The sequence below is a fragment of the Equus przewalskii genome, chromosome 7 (assembly GCF_037783145.1).
Source record: "Equus przewalskii isolate Varuska chromosome 7, EquPr2, whole genome shotgun sequence".
Taxonomy (NCBI): Eukaryota; Metazoa; Chordata; class Mammalia; order Perissodactyla; family Equidae; genus Equus; species Equus przewalskii.
The window spans coordinates 39,099,095-39,125,289 of NC_091837.1; the positions used below are offsets into that span (position 1 = coordinate 39,099,095).

General features: G+C 36.6%; 1 protein-coding gene across 2 annotated transcripts in view; it reads left to right on the plus strand.

Annotated features, from left to right (window-relative positions):
• Window positions 1-26,195, plus strand: part of PTPN2 (protein tyrosine phosphatase non-receptor type 2) — an 85,551-nt gene that overhangs the window by 53,135 nt on the left and 6,221 nt on the right. Inside the window, exons 5-9 of one of the 2 annotated variants that reach the window (XM_008525296.2) lie at window positions 2,909-3,046; window positions 10,658-10,867; window positions 12,248-12,400; window positions 18,574-18,755; window positions 24,466-24,567. In XM_008525296.2, coding sequence (XP_008523518.1) covers window positions 2,909-3,046; window positions 10,658-10,867; window positions 12,248-12,400; window positions 18,574-18,755; window positions 24,466-24,567 — 785 coding nt within the window. Of the gene's footprint in view, window positions 1-2,908; window positions 3,047-10,657; window positions 10,868-12,247; window positions 12,401-18,573; window positions 18,756-24,465; window positions 26,193-26,195 lie in introns of those variants that run through there. The other variant, XM_070629565.1, reaches the window with a different exon arrangement.

Sequence of the window (26,195 nt, forward strand, 5' to 3'; positions counted from 1 at the left end):
CAGGCCCAAGAACCAGCTGTTTCTTTAAGGAGCCTTAGTTTCTTTTAATAGGCACTGATATTTCAAGATCACAAAAAAATAGGGATATTTATTGTTACTGAGTTGGTCATTGTTTTTAGAGCTTTCCAGTGAACAGAGCTAAGGAAAGATACTTGTGTGTTAAGATAGCATACCTAGGGCCTGGCCCGATGGCACGGCGGTTAAGTGCTCATGTTCTTTGGCAGCCCGGGGTTTGCCAGTTCAGATCCTGGGTGCGGACATGGCACTGCTTGGCAAGCCATGCTGTGGTGGATGTCCCACATGTAAAGTAGAGGAAGATGGGCACGGATGTTAGCTCAGGGCCAGTCTTCCTCAGCAAAAAGAGGAGGATTCGCAGCAGTTAGCTCAGGGCTAATCTTCCTCAAAAAAAAAAAAGATAACATACCTCAAGAGTTCATAGTGATATTTGCAATTCAAATTTAGGATAATAGGGGTTGGCTTAACCCTTTCTACCTTGTATCTGTTACCTCCTTTTTCTAGATTCCTGAATCCTGGTTCTCAAAGACACTAGGGATGTAGAAGATCTTACAGTGACACATTTACTTTGTCCCATATTACACACAAAAAATACTCATAATAATAATACCAACTCCATCACCAAAATAATTACTGAAAAAAAATTTTAAATTTTTGGTTTTTCCATTCTCTGTTGTTTTAGTTGTACTTTACTTACATTGTCAGAGTATATAGCACCCTATAGTCTCTCTCTCTTTTTTTTTTAAAGATTTTATTTTCTCCTTTTTCTCCCCAAAGCCCCTCAGTACATAGTTGTATATCCTTAGTTGTGGGTCCTTCCAGTTGTGGCATGTGGTATGCTGCCCCAGCATGGCCCGATGAGCAGTGCCATGTCCACGCCTGGGACTCAAACTGATGAAACACTGGGCCGCCGCAGCAGAGCACGCAAACTCAACCACTCGGCCACGGGCTGGCCCCTAGTCTCTCTCTTATATCCCTTTTAAAATCTTAGTTCTACATATAAATATGTATTTAATATTCATCATCAGTCTTTGTTGATATCTCTCCAGTTCTGTCTATAGCTCGTTCTCTAGTGGATCCTGAGTTAGCGCTCATGGACATGATTTCTTACATCTCGCTGACAGTTCATCTGCTATCTTAATGCTTAAAAGTCAGTCTGGCAGGATACAGGATCCTTGACTCGTATTTGCTTTTTTTTGAGCAAGTTAAACATATTACTCCATTTCCTTCTGGCATTACAAATTACTGTCAAGGTCAAATAGATGTTTTATTTCCTTTGTAGGTCACTTGTTCTTTTTACCTAGGTTACCCAAAGGATTTTTTTCCCTCAAATCTCATTAATTTTACCAAAATATGTCCTAGCATTGGTCATTCTGGGTCACTTTTTCCAGCTGCACAGTGTGCTATTTCAACATGTGATTTCAAATATTTTTCCTTTTTTTAAAGAAAATTTATTGAATTCTACTTGTTAGTATTTATTCTCTTCCCTTGCTTCCTTTGGTGTGTTCTTTGGGTCCTCCTATTATGCATGTTCGATTTTCTTTGCCTATTTTTATATTTGTCACATTCTGTTTAAATCCTATTTGTCTGTCTCTCCATTTTTTTTAGCCTTTTTTTTTTTATGCTCTTGGGGAGGGGGAGGAAGATTGGCCCTGAGCTAACATCTGTTGCCAGTCTTCCTCTCTTTTTTTTTTCTCCCCAAAGCACCAGTACGTAGTTGTATATCCTAGTTGCAAGTCCTTCTAGTTCTTCTATGTAGGATGCCACCACAACATGGATTGATGAGCGGTGTGTAGGTCCACGCCTGGGATCCAAACCAGCGAACCCTGGGCCACCAAAGCAGAGGCAAACTTAACCACTATGCCACTGGGCTGATGCCCTTCTTTTCTTTTCTTTTTTTATTTTTTATTTAAAAAAAAATTTCCTCCTTTTCCTCTTCTTTTTGTCTTAAGGCATTATCTCTTGTATTTATTCATGCCTCTGTTCCTTTTAGTTTTATTAATTTTCATTTCTGAAATGTGTTCTATTATTTCTAATTCTTTTCTGCTTCTGTCACCTCATTTCTGAGTTGTTCTAATTTCTCATTTATGCTCTTTCACTTCTTGTATCATTTTGTAAGTGTTTTTTAGCACCTTTTGAGGTATTAGCTCATAGTATTCATTTGTTTTGGAGGCATTTTTCTTTGTTATTTGTAGCTATTTGTGATTTAGAAAAGGAGAAATGGCCATATTTTACAAGGAAGTTTCTCTGGTGTTTTTTCCTAATGAAAGACTCTTTATCTCACCTTGCCTCAGCCTGCTGGCTTCAAAATTTGGCTTTGGGGAAGATGCTTTTATTGTCACAAATGTGAATTCCATATCAGCAGTTCTGCCAAAATATCACAACTCTAAGTAAAGGTGGCTTATCTTCTGATTCTCTCCCTTGATTTAATTTTAGTAAGTAAATGTGCAGTATTATTTCTAGATATGTAGTATTTAGTAGCAGATTCATAGGTATTTGTGGAAAATACTTGTAAAAGCCTTTTTAATACTGTTTGAAGATAAGATTCTTGCAAGAGTTTGATACTTTTAGAAACATGAAGTGAATGCCAGTATGGTGTTAAAATATAGGTTGTCATGCTTTAGAAATGACATTCATTTTTATTTTATGTACATGGTGTCTGTTTATAGCTTTTTTAGTGTATAAGTTATGGGAACATTTTACAAACCTGATTTTATAGAATGTCAATCTTATCAAAATGTATTAAACATCAAATATAGTGTGACTATTCCTAGATTTGGGTACTTGAAAAAATATGGCTTGTATGTATCTGGTTTGTTTTCCTTTTCCAACTTTTTATAGTTTCATAATGTCTATAAACTAAAAAAAATCATATACATATTCTTAAATTTAGGTTAAATGTGCACAGTACTGGCCAACAAAAGACGACCGAGAGATGCTGTATAAAGAAACAGGATTCAGTGTGAAGTTCTTGTCAGAAGATGTGAAGTCATATTATACAGTACATCTACTGCAGTTAGAAAATATCAATGTAAGACTTTTCATGACCAAAAGATTGGACTTTGTATGATGATTTTAACAATTATTGTTTGTTATTAGATTTGAAGTTTGGGGCAGCACATACATTTTGATAATATCTATAATAATATATAGTCCTAACCATTTGTTTTTAGATTGTGTTCCTATATATGGTAGCTCTCTAAGGACTCTGAAGAAACCCTAGAAAGTAAGAATTTTAAAGTTCAGGTTGATAGTTGAGGATTGAAATTAATTTATTAAAATTATTTTGGGCATTAAGAGAGAGGATTTTAGAATCAGGCCGACCTGGATTCAAATCCCAGCTCTGCTACTTAGTAGAAGTCTCCTTGGGACCTGTTCTCAACCTCCCTAAGCCTTTCCTTATCTGTAAAATGGAGATTATAATATCTCCCTTTCAGGGCTGTTTTGGAGATCAGATGAAGATGTGCATGCAAAGCACCTGATGCAGTGTAGGTGTCCAATAAACAACCGTTCCTGGTATTTACTACTGTTGAGAGTAGCAAGGTATTTGAGAAAATAACTTAGCGGAATAGTGTTAATTCAAGTAATTCACCACACAGAAATTTGTCCTTATTGAGTTGGGTAAAATGGTGAAATAAGTTTAGCATTTGGTCTCAAGAACATTTCCTTGGATTTTTTTTTCCAGAAATATAAGAATTGTTCCTTGGTGTTTGGTCCAGATCCGTGTATATAGTAGATTGTGAGCCTGCTGTTGTCTGGCTGGGAAGCAAGACATTTCTCCCCCTTTTCCCACTTACCTCTTTTACCTTCATTGTGTTGTAATTAGAATAAGTAGAAAATATGAAATGAAAGTGATTCTGAGGTGCTTTAGAAACTACGAAAACCAGAAAATAGGAAAATATTTGTTTGCCCAAAAATGACTTCAGGAATATATCTAGTCTATAAAGTGAGATGCTGTTTTAGTTAACTCTTAAGTGAATTAAGTGATTAGCATAGGATCATTAACAACCAAAAAAAAGCTTTGCAGAGAAGAGAAAGGGTATAAATATAAGTACTTTTTAGATACATAGAAATATGTTTTATGGTTGATCTCTGACTTTTATTGCATACTGTAAGCACAGGTGCGTACTGTGTGCTCAAGGCCCAGGTCCAGTTTCCCATGACATCCCTAACTAAGCTTATTATCTAATCGCTTGGGTCATCTAACAAGGGTCAGGTTGAGAATTACAAGCCTTAGACTTACTTATAAATTTCCCTTACTGGATTTATTTTGCACCAACTATCCATTTACTTATGTCTCAAACTGCATTGAGATACATCCATAACTATTTGGTACTGGATCGTACCGTGCTCATTCCCAGAAACAGAACTGCATTTCCATAAACTTCTCATGGTTCTCTGAATCATCTTCTCTTGGTATTTATCCCAGGTACCTCATCTGCTTATGGCATTAAAATTGATTTAGATGGAGAAGAGCGTAGATGTTTTTCCTTGTTTCTGAAATCTATCCTAATTGAGAATTGATTATACCTCAAATAGTAATAAAATAGAATGACTTTTGTGTTTTGTTTATCAGTTTGCAAAACACTTTCACATAAATATCTTTTGGCCCACGGTCTTCTTGTAATTTAGATAAATATTCCTAATAATCTCGTATTTCATATTTTTAAAAAATAATCCTAAAATCCATTAAGGATAGGATTTTTTCCACAAATAGGTTACTTGGGTAATAAGTGACTCAGAACTCAAATCCTGATCTCCTAACTTCTAATGACATGAGGCTGTCTTTTGAAAAAGATGCTAATCTTATCTACCTCAGGATCAAGTGATTTACTGCTATAACATACCTAGACTCAGTGCAAGATCCATAATTATTAGCTTTAGTTCTGTGTATCTGTTTCTTTGTAATATTAATGAATTGGGAGGGACTGCAGGAGCGAGAGCAGTTGAAAAGAACAAGTTGAGGGAGAAGGAAATAACAAGGGGTCGAGGGAAGGTGATGATGAAGTAGGGGAGTGATAGCCAACCTCACCTGCAGACCTTTGTTGAGATTCCTGAGGTGCAGAGAACCAGTTTGCTTCTAAAGGAACCTGGCTTGGAGCTCTTAACAGATCTGTGCAGGCCTTGCTCTTTTAGAGACTTCCAGTCTAATGGAACAGTAAAGCTACAAACCTGCAGCCCTTTCCAGTGTCTTGATTAGAGCTAAGAATTTGAACTTTTGCCTCTGAATGGTGAGAGTCCATCTCTGCTTTTAAGGTGGCCCCGCAGCTTAAGCTATGGAGCTGGTTTTAGGGGCTTTTTTAAATCTAAGGCCATCTAGAGTACTTATTTGTCTTTAAGGTTTTTCTTTTTCTGTTGCCCTTAACTATTTTCCATAATATTATTGGCCAGCTTTATGTTTATTACATTTCAGGAATACTGTTGTAATGCTGACTGCCTTCTATTTCTCTGTCCTTGTAGATGTGCCCAAAACAGAATGAGTGCCTAATTATTATGATGCTCAACTGGGATTTGATTCAAAATAGTTTAATCAGTTTATCCCACCTAGAATGTCCTCCTCTCTTTTCTGCCTATTTATATCCCACACATCCTTTAGCGCTACCTTGTGCCCCATTTCTTACTTAGGTCTTAATATGTCTGTGATGCATTCATTCCTAACAGCTGTGAACTTCCTGCACTTCTCTCCATAATTTAAATTTTAGCCTTTTATTGGCTTGTTCAATACTTGTGTATGTCTGTGTTTTGACTCCATAACAAGGTTTTCAACTCCCCCTGGAGTTGTTCTAGCGGGCTGGGTATATATTATTAAGGAAGCACCCAAGAATTATTTAAAAATTCAGGACGTTTCCAAGAGAAGAGGCATATAGTGAGATAACAGTATTTATTAGAGGAAGTACCTTTAGTGAAGGAGGTCAGGAAAACCACCTCTAAGAAAATGATTGATCTGGGACCTGTAGGCATTAATTAAATAAAAGAGAGAGGATAGAAGTGGGGTAGAGTTCCGGAAACTATTTCAGGAAGAGGGAATATCTTGGGCAAATCACCTGATGGAGCTCGCTGAGCTCTAGCAACTGAATAAAGGTCCTGTGGTTGGATTATAGAAAACCAGCAACGACACGATACAGGGTGAGATTTGCCAGAATTATATCAACATTTTCCCTATTTAAGGAATAACTTCTATACTTTCTGGGTTTGAAACTCAGCAATGAAAAATTCAATATACGAAAATGTGTGGACAGGGTCCTTGCCCTTGCCATTGTCCTCCCTTCTGCAGTTGCACCGAGTACATTGTCAACCACACTATACCCGAGTGGTTGATCTCAAACACAAGAGTGATCCTTCTACCATGCTCTAAAAAATCCTTGCAGAGCCAGCACAGAAGTCCAAGACCAACCCAGCTTGGTCCTTGCCTCCTTGTCTACCTTCTTCTCCTTCAGGCACTCAGGATTTGTTCTTGCTAAAAGACTTACTCCTCAAATAGGTTGTTCCTTGGGTGTCCTGCCTCTGTATTGCTTTTCTCTCTGCTTAGAAGCAAGCCCAATGCCTAACTATTCCTGTCAGTCTCCTCTCCTCCTGACCTGGTGAGTTCTACTTACCTTTCAAAATGAATTGCAGTAACTAAGTGTTTAACACAGACAATATAATGATCCTGGCAAAAATTGATGAGGGACTGAACTAAGGCAGTGTCAGTGAGGGTACAGATTTTATAGATTAAATCTGTATTTAGGAGACAGGGTTGACAAACTTTGCTGCTGTCCAGGTATAGAGGAAATATTAAGTGAAGAGACTGAAAATGTGGAGAGGTTTACAATTATTGGAGCTTATTAGGGGCTAAAATAAAGGCAATTAGTGAGTATAATGTGTTAAGCATTTACCATGTGCAGGCATATATTAGGCGCTTTAGAATGATAGGCTTATAAGGTAAGTACTATTTTTAACCCCATTTAAGGACGACAAAACTAGGGCTTATGAAAGTCTTTTGGAAGCATAATCTTGGTACCTTCTATATGTGCCTAAAGTGTGACAATAACTGGGCCTGGCACCATAGAGCTGTGTAGATTTTTTATGATTATAAAATTGGTAATCATCTTAAATATATTGATGATAATAATAGTTAACTTGAATTTGAATAGCTTTAGACAGCATACACTTAAATTGCCATAAGCCTAAAGCTCCCCATTGTCTTATACCACCTGCTCCATTCATAGATTATATGAATATGAATCCATATATAATGAGCTAGATATCCCTATTCAAAGACTTTAAATTTGAATTCTCCTTCAAAAAATGTACATGAGATTTTGCCTTAAAAAGAATGATGAACCACTGACATTTTCATGCAGAGTGTGGTATTCATAATGCAGTATTTTACAAAGAACACTTGGCAGGCGTGTGCGGGATGGCTGGAGATGGAGACAGCCACGCTATTGTGGATGCAACCCGGTATGCATGGGGTGTAAGGTGCAGCAGAGGGAAAGAGATGGAAGGGCCCAACTGGACCTCACAGAAGGGAAACTAATGTGACTCGGTGACGTAGGAGAAGGAAAGGGTGCTTCCACAGTTCTGAAAGAAGGAGTTTGTCAAAAATTGTAGCGTCTAAATGTAGGGCTTGTTTGGAATAAAGATGAATTTTGTATTAGCTTTCTCTCCTTTGGCAACCCTTTTTTCCCCTCTCATTTTTTTCCAGCATGAAAAACCGGGAAAAGGAGTCCAGTCATACATATACACATTTCGTTTGTACCATAGTAGTAAACATAGACATCTTATTACCTAACGTGGTCCTTTGGGAATTAGATGATTTTTGTGAGCTGCTGTTTTTGAATCTTCTTTCAGTAGGGGTAAATTAATAAAAATTATCCTCTCAAGAAGTTCTTTAGTCTGGTCCTGTAGGGAAAGAAAAAGACTGATTTTAAAAATCTATTAGTAGGGAAGACTGTATTATACAAACAGTCGTGAGCATTTCTGGGAACTGGCTTTGAGTATCCCAGACAGCATGACCTGAATTTGAAAGAAATCAAGAGACCACTAGTCTTGAGCCAAAATTATAGAAGCAAAGAAAAAGCAAGCAGTTGCTCAGAATTTGGGGGTAACCATAGGTTTTGAGCCAAGAAGTGATGCAATAATTGAGCACACAACCATATAGGAACACTGGGCCACACCCTAGAGAGCACAGCTTGCACTGGAGCAGGGTCCTGGCACCACACCTCCCAGACCCGGGAGCTCCAGCAGGACTTGGTTTAGGCTCCCATGGGCCAAGTCTGGCCCTGCTCTGCATGGTCAGCACTACATGGAGGCTGATGAGCACAGCAGGGTGATTTGTCAGGGAAAAAAAGGAGTTAAAAACACCTCCTGGAAACTTAGACCTCATTAAAAGAAAATAGGACTTTAAGTATACCCCTGGGCTAATCAGAGACCAGCCTCTTTAGCCCATTCCTATGTTGGTATTGCGTTGTTACCTGTGCATTAATGGCTTTGTAAAAGGAAACTACAATTTAGCCTTCTTAATTTGGAATGTTTTAAATACTTTTTTTAATACAGCAAATTTAACTCCCTTTTTTACATACAGTAAGATTGAGTTTTTTTGGTGTACAGTCTGTGAGTTTTGACAATGCATTCAGTTGTGTAACCCCCTCCCATCAAGATAAAGAACAAGTTCTATCATCCCCCAAAATTTTCTCCTGCTGCCTGTGTACGGTCAGCCCTACCCTCCACTCCTAGCTCCTGGCAACCACTGAGCTGGTTTCTATTCCTATAATTTCGCCTTTTCCAGACTGTCATATAAATGAAATCATATGGTATGTAGCCTTCAGAGTCTGGCTTCTTTCACTTAGCATACTTATTTGGAATTTAAAAAGGAATGTTTTGAAATCTAGTAATCACAATGATCATTTTAATTCTAGTACCTTCAGTATATCAAGCACCTGTGGATCCCAGTGTATTTGGAATTTGGAATTATAAAAGCTGAATGATAAGAAAAATTAGCCACTATAATTAAAAAAATTTTTTTTTAATTCTGCAGTGTGTTTTATCAGTGTTAATGCCTCATGTAATCAAGTCTAGGGCTTACGAGTCTTAATTTCTACTGAAAAAAGGGAAAATTTATATTTAAAGAATGAAAGCTAACTTTATTTTTGAAAATTTGTATTGAAAGCAGGATGCTATAATAATAGTCCCTAGCTGGTAGCCATTAAAAATATCGTGGTTCTTTTATGTTGCTTCTATGTCTCTGTTAGGGAGGGGGAAATTGCCTCCGTCTATCCTTCTTGGGTTCTTCTGGTTGGACTAATAATAAAATTGACACAAGACCAGATTAACAGGATAAAAACCTAGTGAGGAATGACAGGGCAAAGAAACTTAGGTTTGGGGTATGTAATTAGTGAGGAATTCAAACTTGAAGTAGTAAATTAGCAAGTTGTGTTTACATAGGCTTCTCAGCCCTGAATTCCCTGGCTCTCATGATAAGGATGCAGGGAGAGCACCTTTCAGCTGGGGGATTTATTTCCTGCTTTCAGGGGGAACAAAGAAAAGAGTGTCAAAATGCCTCTTTTTGTATTGGCTGCTTCTCGAGTAATTTCAATTCAGAGTAATTACTATGCTATTGTGGGATATTTTGGGGTCGCCTGCCCTGGGCCCCAACATCTCCTCTCTCCAAAAAAGTTCTATAATAAAACTGAAAAATTATGCAAAGACATGTTGGAGGATTGCTGCTTCATTTAAAGAAATGAACAGTATAAGGTACAGAAGTGCTCCTTGGGGCAAAAGCAATTGGCAAAAGCTAAGGAACATTTTCATAATGAGTTAGTCAGAAATGAAGATCATCAGGCATATCCAGCAAGTGATAGTGAATGCCAGGCAGGCTTTAAGAGACAGGAAACATTTAGCATGTTGGTAAACCATTTTAGTACATCAGCAAAGGCATATAAACAGTTTTAGGACTGGAAATTATTACCATGGAGTAAAGCAGCAATTAGAAAAGCAATTTCAATTAAAACTGTAAAGATTGTTTCTTTAAATTAATTCTTGAGTTGCTCCTCTGTGCCTGTATAGCTAAATGTAAAAGGTAACTCATATAATAGAAAAGATTATGTCTAAAAAAACTTTGGAATTCTTAAAAAGGAAACCATTAAAGAATGCAAAATTGTACTGGTAGGAATTTTTAAAAATAGGAAAAAGAATCCACTCATCATGATGTATGAATTAAAGAAAATATTGGCAACATGTATGGTAGAGGTCAGTGGTTAAGAACCCCAGTGCTGCACCAGGCTGCCTCTTCAAATCCTGGCTCTGTCATTTTCTGAAGGTGTGACCTTGGGTAAATTATTTAACTTTCTGCCTCAGTTGTCTCATCTGGAAAATGGGTTTTAATAAGATTGTCGTATGGATTGAGGTAATGTATAAAAAGCTTAGAACATGCCTACAAAATAATGTGTTATAGAAGTGTTAGTTCTTATTATATTCCAAATTCTCCTAGAGAAAATCTTCCCAAACTTATATAAGTGATTATCAAAAACCAAGTGAAAAATCATGGTACGAAAGGCCCATAAGGATTAAAAGCATTACATAAAACACATAATCTTTCTGAAGTAGTTTTTTAAAAGAAAAAATTGGAACTAACTTTTCCCCCTTGATTTTCACTTTTTAGAGTGGTGAAACCAGAACAATATCTCACTTTCATTATACTACCTGGCCAGATTTTGGAGTCCCTGAATCACCAGCTTCATTTCTCAATTTCTTATTTAAAGTGAGAGAATCTGGTTCCTTGAATCCTGAACATGGGCCTGCAGTGATCCACTGTAGTGCAGGCATTGGGCGGTCAGGCACCTTTTCTCTCGTAGACACCTGTCTTATTCTGGTAAGTGCTCCTTATGATCTAATTATAGTCTTGTTTTCTTTTTTTATTGTTTCTAATGTAAGTATCCCAGAACTGTTTTTTTCAAACTTAAACTTCTTTTTTTGGAAAACCTAAAAATCTCATTTACACCCTTTCAGCTGCCTCTTATTTGTGACCGGTGGGGCTTCGTCCAAGATAATTCTAGAGATCTCCAAGAAAACATTTTTTACCTAGTAGTTTTATATTACAGAAATAATAGGTCCCTCCCCTCCCCTTATTCTTCAAATGTAAATTGATATATAATATTCAATTCCTTCCTCCTCAGACAAGCACTTCTCTTGTCTTAATTTCCTTATTTACAAACTAAGGATAATGATAGTATTTTCCTTACAGGGATGTTGTGGAAATTAAATGAGTAAATACATTTAGAACACTTAGAAGAGTCCCTGGTATTTTCTAAGCACTCAATAAATGTCGGTATTGTTGTTGTTCCCCTGAGATTCCTATCTGTACCATCAAGGGCTGCATTCTTTCTCCACCAACCGATTCCAAGCCCCAGACTGGATACCGGTCTATACCTTTTCTCTTTTTAGGATGTCTGTTTTTCCTGCCTTGGGATATAGGGCACTTCTAGGCTATAGAAATGGTTGAGTCTTAACATATCTACTGCATTACCTTACCACTCTGCCTATATAGAGAATACTTCAATCAAAGATTGGATTGTTACATTAAAGTGAACTTTGACATGTTTAAAAACTCTAGTGTCTACTTTGCAAATGGTGTATATTAAAACTGGATTGTGTGTTTACACCTGTTCCCTACTAAATATAACAACTTTTTTCTTTTTCCTTGAGGTGGGGCCATTGTGGTTATAATACCAGATCAGTAGTCCAGGGCTGGTGCAGTGGCTCTACAGTGTCATTGTGGGTCTGGACTCTTTCTTCTCCACCATCTTTAGAGGTCTGCTGTTCACAGACATAAAGGTGGAAGGGCACTGGGCAGAAAGGTTTACTCCTGCTAAAACTTTTTTTTTTTAAAAAAAGCACTATTCTCAGTGGATTTATCTTTACGTAAGCCAGAACTGCTCATAAAGCCCTCCCTAGACCAAACACTGGCCGAAGTGAGTGAGATTAGTATGATTGCTTTGCATTCAATTGTGGATCAGCTAAAGGACCAGAAGTCCTCTATCTACTACTTGAACAGTTGAGGTGTGGTGTGGGTGATGGATGCACTGGGATGACCGTTTTGTGCATAAAGAGTTAGAGCTGCAGTGGTAACTTACCTTGTTCTTGAGGAGGAGGAACACAGCACATGCCAAAACTCTTAACAGTTATCTAGTATTGCTTCTCTTTCCCAGACTCTCACAACGAAAGGTTTGACTAATTTTTGCCTTTCTTGCAGATGGAAAAAGGTGATGATATTAACATTAAACAACTGTTACTGAATATGAGAAAATATCGAATGGGACTTATTCAGACACCAGATCAACTCAGATTTTCGTATATGACTATAATAGAAGGAGCAAAATTTATAAAGGGAGATTCAAATATACAGGTAAACCTTTTTAGGGGAAAAATAGTACCTTTGTATGAGAGATGATTAGCACCAAATAACAGCACTCTGTTGAAGCATTTATCATCTCCCTTCCTTCCGAAAAGCATATTTACATTAATGTAGTAAATCCAGCTGCCCATCTTAAAATTGTAAAATTTAAGCTCACTTCCTCCTATGTAGCTCAGCCTCATGTTAAATCCAGCCTGTTCTCAAAAGCCCTAGTGGAAATAAGATTTCATTAAAGAAAGTAAAATTTTTATGTAAAGAGAGTTTAAGCATTTAATCATTAAAATAAACCAGAAAATTTAGGTACTTTTACCCCATTAAAAACTTGACCTGGGATTTTAGAACACTTAGTTTATATAAGATATTTCATTTTATAACAATGAACGACTCAAGTACTTATCACAAACATAATTAAATTCCAGTAGAATGTTATATTTTCTCTAGTTTGTGGCTTTATTCTCATGAAGATATTTTTATTCCACATCTGCAAAAGCTGAGTTCAAAGACTGATTATCAGAAATCTGAGTTATATACTAACATAACACGTAAACTAGAAACAGAAATAACAACAGACCCCCTTTTCTTGTCTGATCTAATCACGTAGTGTTGGATATAAGTAGATAGAATCTCTTTCTTTATATATCTCTTATATGAACACATTTACTAGCCCTTTTATTTCTGTGATTACTAGCCAAAACAGGAAAATTCTGAATAAGCCTTTTATAACTTAGAACAGACCATCTGTCATGGTGGAATTAAGTATAAGAGTTAAGTATTGTATAGATTTCAAAGACATTAAAATTCTTAAGCAATTTTATTTATCAGTAGCTAACTTTTTTGTTCTGATCATTAGTGCTATTTTAACTGTTCAAGACAAACTATCAATAAAATTTTTGTTTTATTAAAAAGTTTTTTTTCAAATTTTGACATAGAATTAAAGAATAATTTTTAATGAAGAGAAACATTAGGTTACTCAATGCCATCAGTCAGTAAAATAGTATGTAGAAGATTAAGCTCACAAAACAAGAGACCCTACTTCATAAATCATATTTTGGGAACATTGGGTTTGCTGGGGCCAGCATTGGGTTTGCTTGGCAATGAACAGTGATTTAGGAGAAGTAAAAGTTATCTGAAATGTTTAAGATTAGGAAAATCTCTCTCTCTCGCTCTCTCTCTTTTTTTTTATCTCAGCTTCTACCAGCTTAAATCTGGAATTTAAAAAAAGTTAAGTAGTTATATCAAACTTCCCCCATAATAGTGTGCCTTCACTAGTTGCCGTTTATTGCTTATTTCCTGGTGGTTCTTACAGACTGAGTAATTGTAGGAATGTGGTATCCTTTGGGTAGTATCCCTCCCTCCGCTTTAAATGTTTTCAAGTTTTGTTTCTTTAGTTTTAGAATATATATGTACTTACTTGGAGGATCTTTTTCACTATAGAGATGAATTTTATGGACCTACTTTTTTGTGGTCTTTATTATTATGACAGTGCAGTCTGTGGCTTAGAAGAATTCTTTCTGTCCCAATTTATGTGATATGGTAAGCATCAGATTCTCAGTTTACTCTTAATTTATCATTAGCACCCCATTCAAAGCCAAGGCATTCTCTGCTCCTGTTCCAGATAAGATGTTGCAATTGTCTCTGTATCTTCTGGGTGCTCAGCATCAGAAAAGCCTGTTACCCAATCAGAGGGGTCAGTTTCCACAGAAATGATCCTAGCAAGTCTCTAATAATTTATGTGGTGCTGTGAATTTTCTCTATTATAAAAATAATTAATGAGTACATGTTAGGAATAAAAGAACTAAAAAAATGTGGAAATATATCATGTACAAAGTGGAAGTCTTCGTTAGCTTACCCACCCCAAATTTGTAACCATTTTGGCATGCATGTATTCTTCCAGGAATGTGTATTTATATATACAGTTTATTCACTTTGCGTAGATATTTTTCTCATCCTAGAACTCCACTGTTCACTACTATAGCCATTAAGCAAATGTACTGTTGAGTACTTGAAATATGGCTGGTCTGACTTGAGATCTGTTTGAAGTGTAAGAGACATATCAGATTTTAAAGATTAAATACAGGGAGAAAAAGTTTTAAGTATCTTAGTAATTTAAAGAATATTGAATATATGTTCAAATGACAGTATTTTTCATATATTGAGTTAAAACATACTGTTAAAATTCACCTTTTTTTTTAACATGACTGCTAAACATTTTAAATTATATATGTGGCTCACGTTATATTTAAGTGGACAGTACTGTACCAGAACTTTAGCTTAGAACAGAAATCTAAGAGTAGTTTCTTGAAATCTTAAATCATCAAAGTTTACTGTTACAAAGATTGAGGGGCCATCTTGTGGCCTAGTGGTTAAAGTTCTGCATGCTCTGCTTTGGTGGCCCAGGTTCATGGGATCGGATCCCAGGTACGGACCTACTCCACTGTTGGCCATGCTGTGGAGGCATCCCACATACAAAGTAGAGTAGGATTGGCACGAATGTTAGCTCAGGATTAATCTTCCTCAAGCAAAAAAAAAAAGGAAGATTGGCAATGGATCTGCTCAGGGCAGATCTTCCTCACCAAAACAAAGCAAACCGAACAAAAAAAGTTTACTGTTACAAAGATCGAAAGTTACTTTGTTAATGTGGAAATCCCAAACTGCATGAATATAACTGTAGCCCATAAAAGTATCTCATTTGGCATACCAGGATGTGATAGCCAATTTATCAAAAAGCTCTTTCTTCTCTCCATACATCTACCTCCGCCTCTTTGCCTCTAACTTGAGGAAGAAATTATTTGTAAAAGGAAAGAAGGAAGCGTCTTTCTAGTGTGAGCACGATGGCAGAGGGTGGGGAGGGCACGTCCTGAATCTGTTTATCTCCAGAGAGCTGTCTGTTCAGTAGCACCCAACCCGTGTAATTCTTCGTCTCTGATGCTTTTTCCTAAAGGGGACATCTGTCTTCACCTTTAGTCTTGGCTTAGATTTATATGATGTGAGTGATATTTTCATTATCGGATACAGTTTCCTGTTAGTTTTTCTGGGATTTTTTTTGGCATACGTGGATATAAAGTGATTTAGAACCTCTTGGGACAAAGGAGAGCTGTTAATATTTATGTCTAAAGTGATTGCATCTAAGATCAGTAAATATATGTATGTAATTCTAATCACATACCATTTATTCATTTACAGAAATCTCCAGTGACCTTGACCTACCTAGATAAATGTATATAATTTCCAGTCATCTCTAACAATGATATCATTTACCTTACATCTTTCTTGGCACAAAGTCAGGCATAAATACGCAGTGTTGTTTCTGGTATTACCACATATTTATTAGCACATTCCCAGTATCAGTGATGACAGTAAACCTTGCAGAGTAAGTAATCCACTTTGGCAATTCAGAATTGATGTTGTAAGATCTCTAGCTGGTAATTTGACACTATTAATAAAGTATTAAGTAAATGGTATAGTTTTAACAAATAATAGTAGGTTTCAACTTTAATTACATCACTTTACTGCTCCTTCAAGGGGCTTTTTTCAGTGAGAAATGGGTAGGATGGGGCTGCAGGCAGTGCATGGGGTGTTGCTCATAGCATGTGTCACGCAGGAGAGTGTGGTGCAACATGAGTATAGAATTAGATGAAAAACTCTTGGTCTGGTTAGCTGTATTCCAGGCCTCAAAATGAGAGCTTGAATGAGGTTAAAGCTGGGAGCAGTATTGATTCCGTGGCTTCACCAGTCAGCAGTGACAAGCCAAGGCAGGTGATTTTGAAGTGCCTGCTTGCTTGTCTGTCATAGGGAAGGCAAAGTTGAGTGAGTTTGCTGCCCAGAGACATGACAAAATGACATTGCTTTTTTTTTTTTTTTAATTCACTAGCATTAAATCTCTCTCTTTTTTTCCCCCCTTTGCTGAGTGCTTTTCTTGTTGACAGATTCTGAATTTGTTGCATATTCTGGGAAGTGTAAGATTTGATTTTTGGCATGGTCTCATTTATTGGCATTGAGTTTTGTCCAAGTATAAGACTGGAGTTGCTATAACTAGGTTTCAGTGATGAATAGAAACTTCAAAAATTGACCAGTATAAATTCTGGAGACAATGTAACATTTTATTGGATACTCTCTTAAAACTATGCAGTGACTGAAATTAATCAGCCTTTCAGAAATCTAGACAATCAGGAGAGGTTGCAACATAGTCAACCCAGACCACCTGGATTAAAATTCTGGCCCTACTGTTCATTAGCTGTATACCCTTGGGCAAGTTACTTAAACACTCTCAAACCATCTCATCTGTAAAAGGAATATAATAATGATAATAGTAGTACCTACCTCCTAAAGTTCTTGTGAGGATTAGGGGCTGGTACATTTGAAGCATTAGAACAGTGTAGGGTATGGTAAGTGCTTACTAAATATCTTGTTGCCCCACTTGCATTTTCTTCAATGTAAAAAATGCTATTTGGACCAATAACAAAAATTTGAAATAGGGGAAGAAAGAAAATTGATGCAGTAATCTAAAGTGAAAACATCTTAGGTTCCATTATAGTAGTTTCTCAAGTATTTGCAAAATATTCTTTCTGGATATGGTTTAAGTCTTATTAGATCCTTGCCCAGGAGAGTTCAGTTCCACTTCAGTGTTTCTCAAATTAAGTTCAGAGACTTCTTTTCTTGAGGTCTGTTTCCTTGTTGGCGTCATCTCTCAGGGTCAAGCTCAATATGTTCTTCATCTTCTGGCCAAATTGTACCAAGCTGTACTACTCACTGTCCTCCAAATATAAAAAAATTACAGAATTTTACATTCTCTAAGTCTTTTGTGAATCAACTACTATAAAACAGAAAGAGATATATTAATTATGCAACTTAATAAAACAGCCATATCTGGGAAATGTGAAGTGTGATAAAATGCCTTTTCTTTTTCATTCCTCTGTTGTATGATGAGACAAGTTAGAAACTAGTTTATCAGTGCATCAATGAATTTTCCAGGGATTTTTTTTATCTAAATATACAAGCACTGTTTTTAAGAATGCCATTATTGTAACTCCAGGGAATGCGCATTCCTTAAGTTCCTGAAAAGTGTAAGTTGCCGTGTTATATCTCTGTTCAAAATCATTAAAATCCTCAGACAATAAGTTATAGAATCCCTTATTCATTAGATCTGAGACTCCATGCTTCCATGATAGGATCTTCTAAGAGAGCCACTCCTGTCTATACCAAGTCATTTTGCATCAGTGTCAAAGTCGTAGATAATCAAAACTCTCAGCTCTCACTGCCATCTCCTCTACTGCTCTTGTTATTGGCAGGGAGATGGATGGTTGTGTTCCCCGCCCTTTAAGGACTTGGAGAGCCAGTGGTCCCCTGTGCTGAGGTTATACTTGCCTTCTCCTTCTCTGGCCTATACTTTGTCACTGCCTGCATCTTCCAGGGCCCTAGGTATACTTTGCACCTCTTCTTCCTCTACCTTTCTTCGTAGGGATGGTGGCAGTGAGGGCAAAGGAAACTAACATTTGCCAGGCATGATGCTAGGCCCTTTCACATATCATCTCGTTAATCACAACAGGCTCCCAAGGTAGGTGATGACATCTTGTTACTTAGATGAAGAAAATGGAATTTCTCTTTGTCTTGGTCTGAATCTTGCCTACTGTGAAGTCCAGGCATGTGAGAGGAGTTTTCTCTAACCCAGTGGGCTAAGCTGCCTGGAACTGCTAGTATACCTAGTAGGGACAACCAAACTAAAGTCCTCTGTCATCATACGGACCTACTTGGAGATCTCACTACTGGTTCCTCATTAGACTAGATAGTGGCAAGGAGCACAGAAACACTAGATCACATCTTGGTCACTGTTTCCTGTGTTACATCCCTGTGGATTAGGAGTCCAGCAAAGTCTGGCTTTGACTAAAATCTTCTTACTGTGACTAATGTTTTAGTGAGGTCTTAGTATAGTTTGTCTCAAATAGGTTAAAGGCCCGCTAAATTTTATTAAGAGATGTCCATAAATATTAAATGAATTTAAATAGACATATCTAGACAAGGTGGTATGGTAAAACACCTTTTTCTTTCTCATTCATCTGTTAGCATCACAGGGTTTTCTTAACATGCATATAGAATTTCAATTCATAAATCCTTTTTATTTATGGAAAACCAAAATTTTAGTGTTTTCGTTTCTCTTCCCTACCTAGAAACGGTGGAAAGAACTTTCTAAGGAAGACTTATGTCCTGCTTTTGATCATTCACCAACCAAAATAATGACTGAAAAATATAATGGGAACAGGATAGGCCTAGAAGAAGAAAAACAGGCAGGTGACAGATACACAGAACTATCCTCTAAAATGCAAGATACTATGGAGGAGAACAGCGAGAGGTAAGCTTACTGCACTAACATGCTTAAAAAGATGAGACTTTTTGATCTTAATAAGTTCAGTGGATGTGAACTAAATATAGGCCCTTTGTGTATTGAATTAACATAACTATTCATTTATTTATTACCTAAGGGTATTTAAGTAGTCTGTGATGACATCATCAATCTCAGAGAGCTTTTAGTCCTATTAAGAATTCAGTACCTATGGACAGGAACCATAGAGAATGGTTTAACCATAGAGTTAGAAAATGGTTTAACACAATACTAATTAAGTGCAAAAGTAAATATAAGTAGATGCTAAAATATAAGTATGATACAGAACATGAATACTATGAATACCTGACATTTGTACAGTTATTTAGTGTTTGTACAATAGTTATAATGTAATAATTGATAACATGCCTTTAATAAAATTATAAAATATTAAAATGGGTGTTTAAACTTAATTCCATTATTGGGAGAAGAAAAAGGTCTTTTTCAAAAAAATCACATAAAATGCCCTTTTATACTTTTCAAGTTTTGAATCCATATGAATGTAAACTATTCACGTTTTTCAATTAAAAAAATTACATTTCTAAGGCTCTAATTGGGGCTGGCCCCGTGGCTGAGTGGTTAAGTTCATGCGCTTTGCTTCAGCAGCCCGGGGCTTTGCTGGTTCAGATCCTGGATGCAGGCATGGCACTGCTCACCAGGCCCTGCTGAGGCGACGTCCCACACAGCACAACCAGCAGGACCACAGTTACAGTATACAACTATGTACTGGGAAGCTTTGGGGAGAAAAAGAAGGAGGAAAACAAAAGAAGATTGGCAACAGATGTTAGCGTAGGTGCTGATCTTTTAAAAGAAAAAAATTACATTTCTAAGCCTCTAGTTATCTCACATGCATTAGGAAGCTGGTATCCTGAGGTATGAGTCACTTAGCAAGGTGACTTCCTCTCTTTGGTCTCGTTGAATGACTTTTTTCTTTTCTTTTTGTGAAATATGCTTTTTATTGTGTATAATTTTATGCTATCATCATATTTGTTACATTGGGATCTTGGGATGTGCTGTGAAAATCGTTACAGTCTCCTGTATGTTATAACTTTACTTCTGTATTTCCCCAATATAAAAATTACCTGAAATTTTATAAAAGGTAACATATTGCAATACATAGTGTATGTGTTATTATATATTATACTGAAGAGTTTATTATAAGTTAGCAATGTTACTCCTTATTTATGGCTTTGGTGGTTTTAGACTACAAGTGAAAACATAAAGTTGTTTATTCGTTCCTTCTTTCAACTTAAATATAATACTTTTAAATCAAGAAATAATATTCTTTTACATTATCTTATCTTTTTCAGTAATAAGACACTCCAGTTCCTAATGTTGTTGTTTTGGCTGGTCCTGTGTACAGAATTAATTGGAAACAAGCTTGATGATTGAATTAGTGTCCTTAGTATTTCAGAGGTATTGAATTCTAATCTTTAAGGACACAGACCAGCCGTATTAACAGTCTCAACGAGGTAAACCTCTCATTGTCCAAGTTGGGCAGTACAGAGATCAGTAAAACCACTCAGGAGTTAGAGTCACTGCAGAAGGTGGTTTTATTGGGTGAAGGGGGAGGCAGTGTACACATATGTTATTGTTTTCTTCCGTCTGGGATAGATGAGACTAGAGCATGTTTGAAAGCAGGGGGAGAGTCCCAATAGGAAAGTAAGGACTCTGAGCAGAGAGGATTAATTGAGGAAGCAAGGTTATAGAAAAGTAAGGGAGGAGCCAGCCCCGTGGCCAAGTGGTTGGGTTCCCGTGCTCTGCTTTGGCGGCCCAGGGTTTCTTCGCTGGTTCCGATCCTGGGTGTGGACATGGCACTGCTCATCAGGCCATGCTGAGGTGGCATCCCGCATACCACAACTAGAAGGACCCACAATTAAAAATATACACCTATGTACCAGGGGGCTTTGGGAAGAAAAAGGAAAAATAAAATCTTTAAAAAAAAAGAAAAAGAAAAAAGTAAGGGAGCATACAGTAAAGATTACTCTCAAAAGTTCTATTGTTTAGTCCTAATGAATTTTAATGCTGATCTATAGCTTTGTATTAGAGTTGCTAATAAAATAACTCAAAACCTTATTGAAAGGATTTCAGTTTCAAAGGGATAGAACACCATATTTTGTTTTCTTCATTTTCATTATTAAATATCCTCCAAATCAGTGTTTTTCATATTGAAGATCACATTCCCATCATCATGAAAGCAATTTAGTGAGTTATAAAAAGCATTTTTTAAATAGTAAAATACAGTAAAATAGAAATCAGTTTAAATTAGAGAATAAAATAGATGAGTGTCACAAATAGTAACTAAGTCTTTTAACGTATTTTATATATGTACAAGTTATATATAAATTCTATGTTTACATAGAAGTGTACATATATGAATGCGTATGTGTGTGTAGTTGCTCTGTTGTGATTGTAAGGTATTTCTTTCTTTAAGGTTGCCATCAAGGTTTGAAAGCCTGTGTTCTCAATTGTACTGGAATGCATAAACCCAGATCACTTAGAGTGGAGAACAATTTGGATAAGTGAAAAGTCAGATCATTCAGCTCCTTCTCATGTGTTTTACATAGTGTGATTACGCCTGTTGAGACATGATTGGCAGGAGCCTGATATATGTGCCACCACGAGGAGTTTCACATGGCCTTCCAAGGGCAAGGGCCCACTTGAAGCATTCCCTGCCAGTTTATGGCCTAAGTTAGGTAAACATATGGGAAAACCAGGTCCTGCTTGGCAGGTAATCATACAGACGCACTTTCCTCAGGCCCAACTAGATGAAAACAATTTTATTATATCACAAATTGAGAATAATCCTTCCTTCGTTTGAATTGCATTCTTAAACTAAGTAATGGTCTCCTTGGGTATTTGTATTCACTCCATTCCTGTTGCACATGTATAGTGCATTTTTGGAAAGCAGGAGCCTCTATTCCGTTATTTTAAATGGGAAAATTGTGTGTTCTTAGCCCAACCAAAACCATAACCACTTTCCCCAGATATTGTAAAAATCCTCTTGAATTCCTATTTAACAGAATATTTAAAGCACTAATTATATAATCATGTAACACTCACTGAACGTATTGGGTTTATATGATACACAGCAACACTAGATAAAAAATATAATTGTCTTCTATTCTGCAATGAAAATTTAAAATGAAATAATATGTTAAAAATTGCATCTCAGTTGGAACCTGGTTGTTGGTGGCCCCAGGCTCCTAGCAGAAGCAAATATAAGGACTAAGCCCTTGAGTGGGAGCTCCATATTCTTTTATGTATTTTGTATATGCTTTGCCTACACTTGAATACAGCTTCAATTTTTTCACTGGCAGGTACACAGATTTGTTATAGTAAATTTTCAGTTCAGAGAGTGAATTCTGGGTAATAATTTTTGCAAGTCATTATAGCAAATATTGAGATAGCATTCAGATAGCCAGAGATACCTATGTATAAGTAAAAGCAAAGAAGACGTTAGAAAACACCATAGGACATACAGAGATAAGCACAGTGTAGTTCCTAAGTTGCTAAATAGGGAGTAAAACAAGAACCCAAATTAGCAACATAAATTATTTGCTGTAAGTTAAAAGCCATAAGATGAGAATAGAAGGCTATAGGGGATGAGAGGTGGGAGAATTGAAGAACAGAATTGAAATGATGGGACCCGAGAGAAGAGAAGGTTTCTAGTTAGAGTGGGGAACAAATTTGGAGAACAGCAAAATACCGTTTGGGCAAGAACAAAGTTGTGCATAGCAGGAGAATATTGGAAATGATGTGGACATGTTTTCAGTTCTCTTGGTATATATCTAGGAGTGCAGTTGCTAGGTCATATGGTAACTGTATGTTTAACATTTTGAAGAACTGCCAGTTTTCCACAGCGGCTATATCATTTTACATTCCCACCAGCAATGTCTGAAGCTTCCAGTACTCCAAAGAAATTTAACATTGATAAAATCATCTAATGTATACTCTATATTCAGATTTCTCTAGTTGTCAAACAAAAATCCACCTTATAGCTTTTTAAAAGAATAGCTTTATTGAGGGCCAGCCCGGTGGTGCCGGAGTTAAGTGTGCACGTTCCTCTTCAGCCGCCCACGGTTCGCTGGTTTGGATCCCGGGTGCGGACATGGCACCACTTGGCAAGCCATGCTGTGGTAGGCATCTCACATATAAAGTAGAGGAAGATGGGCACGGATGTTAGCTCAGGGCCAGCCTTCCTCAGAAAAAAGAGGAGGATTGGCAGCATTTAGCTCAGGGCTAATCTTCCTCAAAACAAAAAAATAATAACTTTATTGAGATATAATTTATATACCATTAAGTTCACTCATTTAAAGTATACAGTTCAGGGGCCGGGCCGGTGGTGCAGTGGTTAAGTTCGCATGTTCCGCTTCGATGGTCCAGGGTTGGTCGGTTCAGATCCAGGTGCAGACATGGCACTGTTTGGCAAGCCATGCTGTGGCTGGCGTCCCACATATAAAGTAGAGGAAGATGGGCATCGATGTTAGCTCAGGGCCAGTCTTCCCAGCAAAAGAGAGGAGGATTGGCGGCAGATGTTAGCTCAGGGCTTTTTCGTCAAAAAAAAAAAAAAAAAAAAAGTATACAGTTCAATGGATTTAGTATATTTACAGAGTTGCGTAGTCCTCACCATAATCTAATTTTGGAACATCTTCATGATCCCAGTCTCTATAACTATTTAAGAAATAATTCAAGGTGTAATCAAAGATCATGCAATATATTTGGTTGATGTAATCCTTTAGTCTCCTTCAAGCTGGAACTGTTCGCCACTGTTGTTTTTCCTTGCTTGACATTGGCATTTGCACCTTCTAGACCTTTTAGAATGTCTCACAATTTGGATTCCCCTGATTATTTCTCCTTATTCAGGTTAAACATTTTGGCCAGGAAAAAAGTTGGCTCTTAACATAGTAGACACTGAAGAGGCATTGGAGATTTTTTATCAAGCTATGCAATCAGAGCTATGCTTTAGAAAAATTACTGTGGCAATAATGTTTAACTTGGAAGCAAGGAAACTGATTAGGTTTTTGCTGTAATATAGGCAATAAGTGAAAAGAGGAAATGGATTTTGTGAGATTTTTTTTAAAGGAAAGAAATAGTAACTTACATATTGCTATCTGCTATTCTTCTTTATGGTGTCCTAGGACCGTGTATCTTGAGAGCCAAAGACCTTCCATTGGAACAAAATTTCTTTGTTAATTAGCGAAATGGGAGCTAGAAGTATGCATGGACAAACAGAGCAGTTGGCCCTCCCAAACAGAATATTCATGGAAATATTTAGTAGATAAGCTTTTATCAGGAGGCTTTGTGAAAAGTTAAAAATCTGAAAAGGGATTAGATGCTGGGGGACCCACTTGTCTTTCCACTTCTGCTAGCTGGTTAGCAAAGAAAAGAAAGAGAGAAAACTGGCTATCACCAGTTTATGTTTCAAGAAGGAAAGCACCATTCTTATTTTCAGGTTCTATTAAAAGTATTTATTAATATAAAATTATACTAAAAACTTTTGCTGAATTATCAGTGCATCTCTGGACGATTTAGAATATTGAGGCTTTTTCCTTTATCTTATTCCAGTGTTTGAATGAGTTGAAAAATGCGGAGGGGGGTATTTGAGCTGAGGTCCTCTGTGGTAGAGTGATTAAGTCCTGCTGTGCACTTCCTTTTATTTGTTTTTGTTTGTTCCTAGTGTTCTACGGAAACGTATTCGAGAGGACAGAAAAGCTAACACGGCTCAGAAGGTGCAGCAGATGAAACAGAGGCTAAATGAGACTGAACGAAAAAGAAAAAGGTGGTTATATTGGCAACCTATTCTCACTAAGATGGGGTTTGTGTCAGTCATTTTGGTTGGCGCTTTTGTTGGCTGGACACTGTTTTTTCAGCAAAACGTTCTATAAATAAAAATTAATTCTGCCCAGCAAGCTTCTGCACTAGTAGCTGACAGTGTGGTGTTAATCACAACAGTTTGTCTGTTAGCAAACTCCTCATACCCAAAAACGGTGCAGTAGAATAGACACCAACCAGATAAGTGACATATTCAGTCCCCAGCGCAACATCTCAGGGCGCTGCCCCCAGACTGTAAATGGCTATCTAAAATAAAGACTTTAATGCTTGTTAAAAACTGGTACATTTTGCAACTGTATTCGTATATGTTAAGCGTAAAATTTCACTTGACGAGATTGAGAAATCCTTTATCAGAAGGATTTGTTTTTGGAGGCTGTCTGGATTTTGACCTGCACTTGATATAAGCAATAAATATCATGGTTTTATCTAAATTATTACTGGAAAGAAAATGACCTTTAATGTGTGTAATGTATAATGTACTATTGATATGGGCATCAACATTTTATATTCTTAACCATTTCAGGGTAAATATATTTTATAAGTACCTATTTAATCTTACTTTTGTAGTTAAATGTACTTTTTAAAAGCTCAATTTGCAAAATCTGTTACCATAAAAAATAAATTGTATGTTGACTCAGTTGTACTGGATGCATTTTCCTACAAGAAGTTTGATATGAGCAGTTAGATCTCTGAATAAGCAATTTTTACTATATATTTGCATTTCTTTTATGTTTTACGGTTTCCCAATTTTAAAAAGAAAAACAAACAAACAAATATTTTCCTTAAAAATATCTTTGAAGGAAAATTCTCCTTACTGACGTAGTCAGGTAACAGTTGATCAAGACTTTGTAAAGAAATCGGTTTCTATAAAGCCCATTATTAATACCATTTATTTTTCATGAAAATTTCAGTGTAATTACCGTAATTTATAATTGGGGTAAATCATGATTTGGGTAATAAAAATAAGGAGCAGCATTTTATTATCCATGATTTCAGTTTACTAGACTGAAGTTTTGAAGTAAAAATTTTTTCAAGTTCTTTCTACTTCAATAAATAGTATGATGATGTACGAACCTTACATTGTCCCTTTAACTTCTTAATGGGTATTTTTAAAGCCTACTGTTTAATGAATTTAACTGCTCATTTGAGTGCTAGCTTTCGTCAGATTCCAGCATTCCTTTCAGTGTTTAACTTGTTTAACTTAAACTTTAAATAGTTGTTATAAATTTAATTGCTGAAATAATGAAATCACATTATTTCAGTGGTTTTCAAACTATGCTCATTGGATTTCTAAGGGGTCGCCAAGAGGTAGTAGGAAAGACTCCAAGTTTTCTACCCTTACTTTTAACCAGACCATCTCTGCTTTATCTATTTTATATACTACATAAGATTTCTGCATGAGGTTTAATTATTTTAAAAGTGCAGTTATAATTTAAAAAACAGTTTGAAAACCATTGGTATAGATAGGTATCTTGAATTGATTTGAGTAGCCTTCTTGAATGTGTTAAATTATGCTGAAAGTATGAAAGGATGTAGGTGGTACTACACATTAAATAAGATTTGTATAACTTGTGC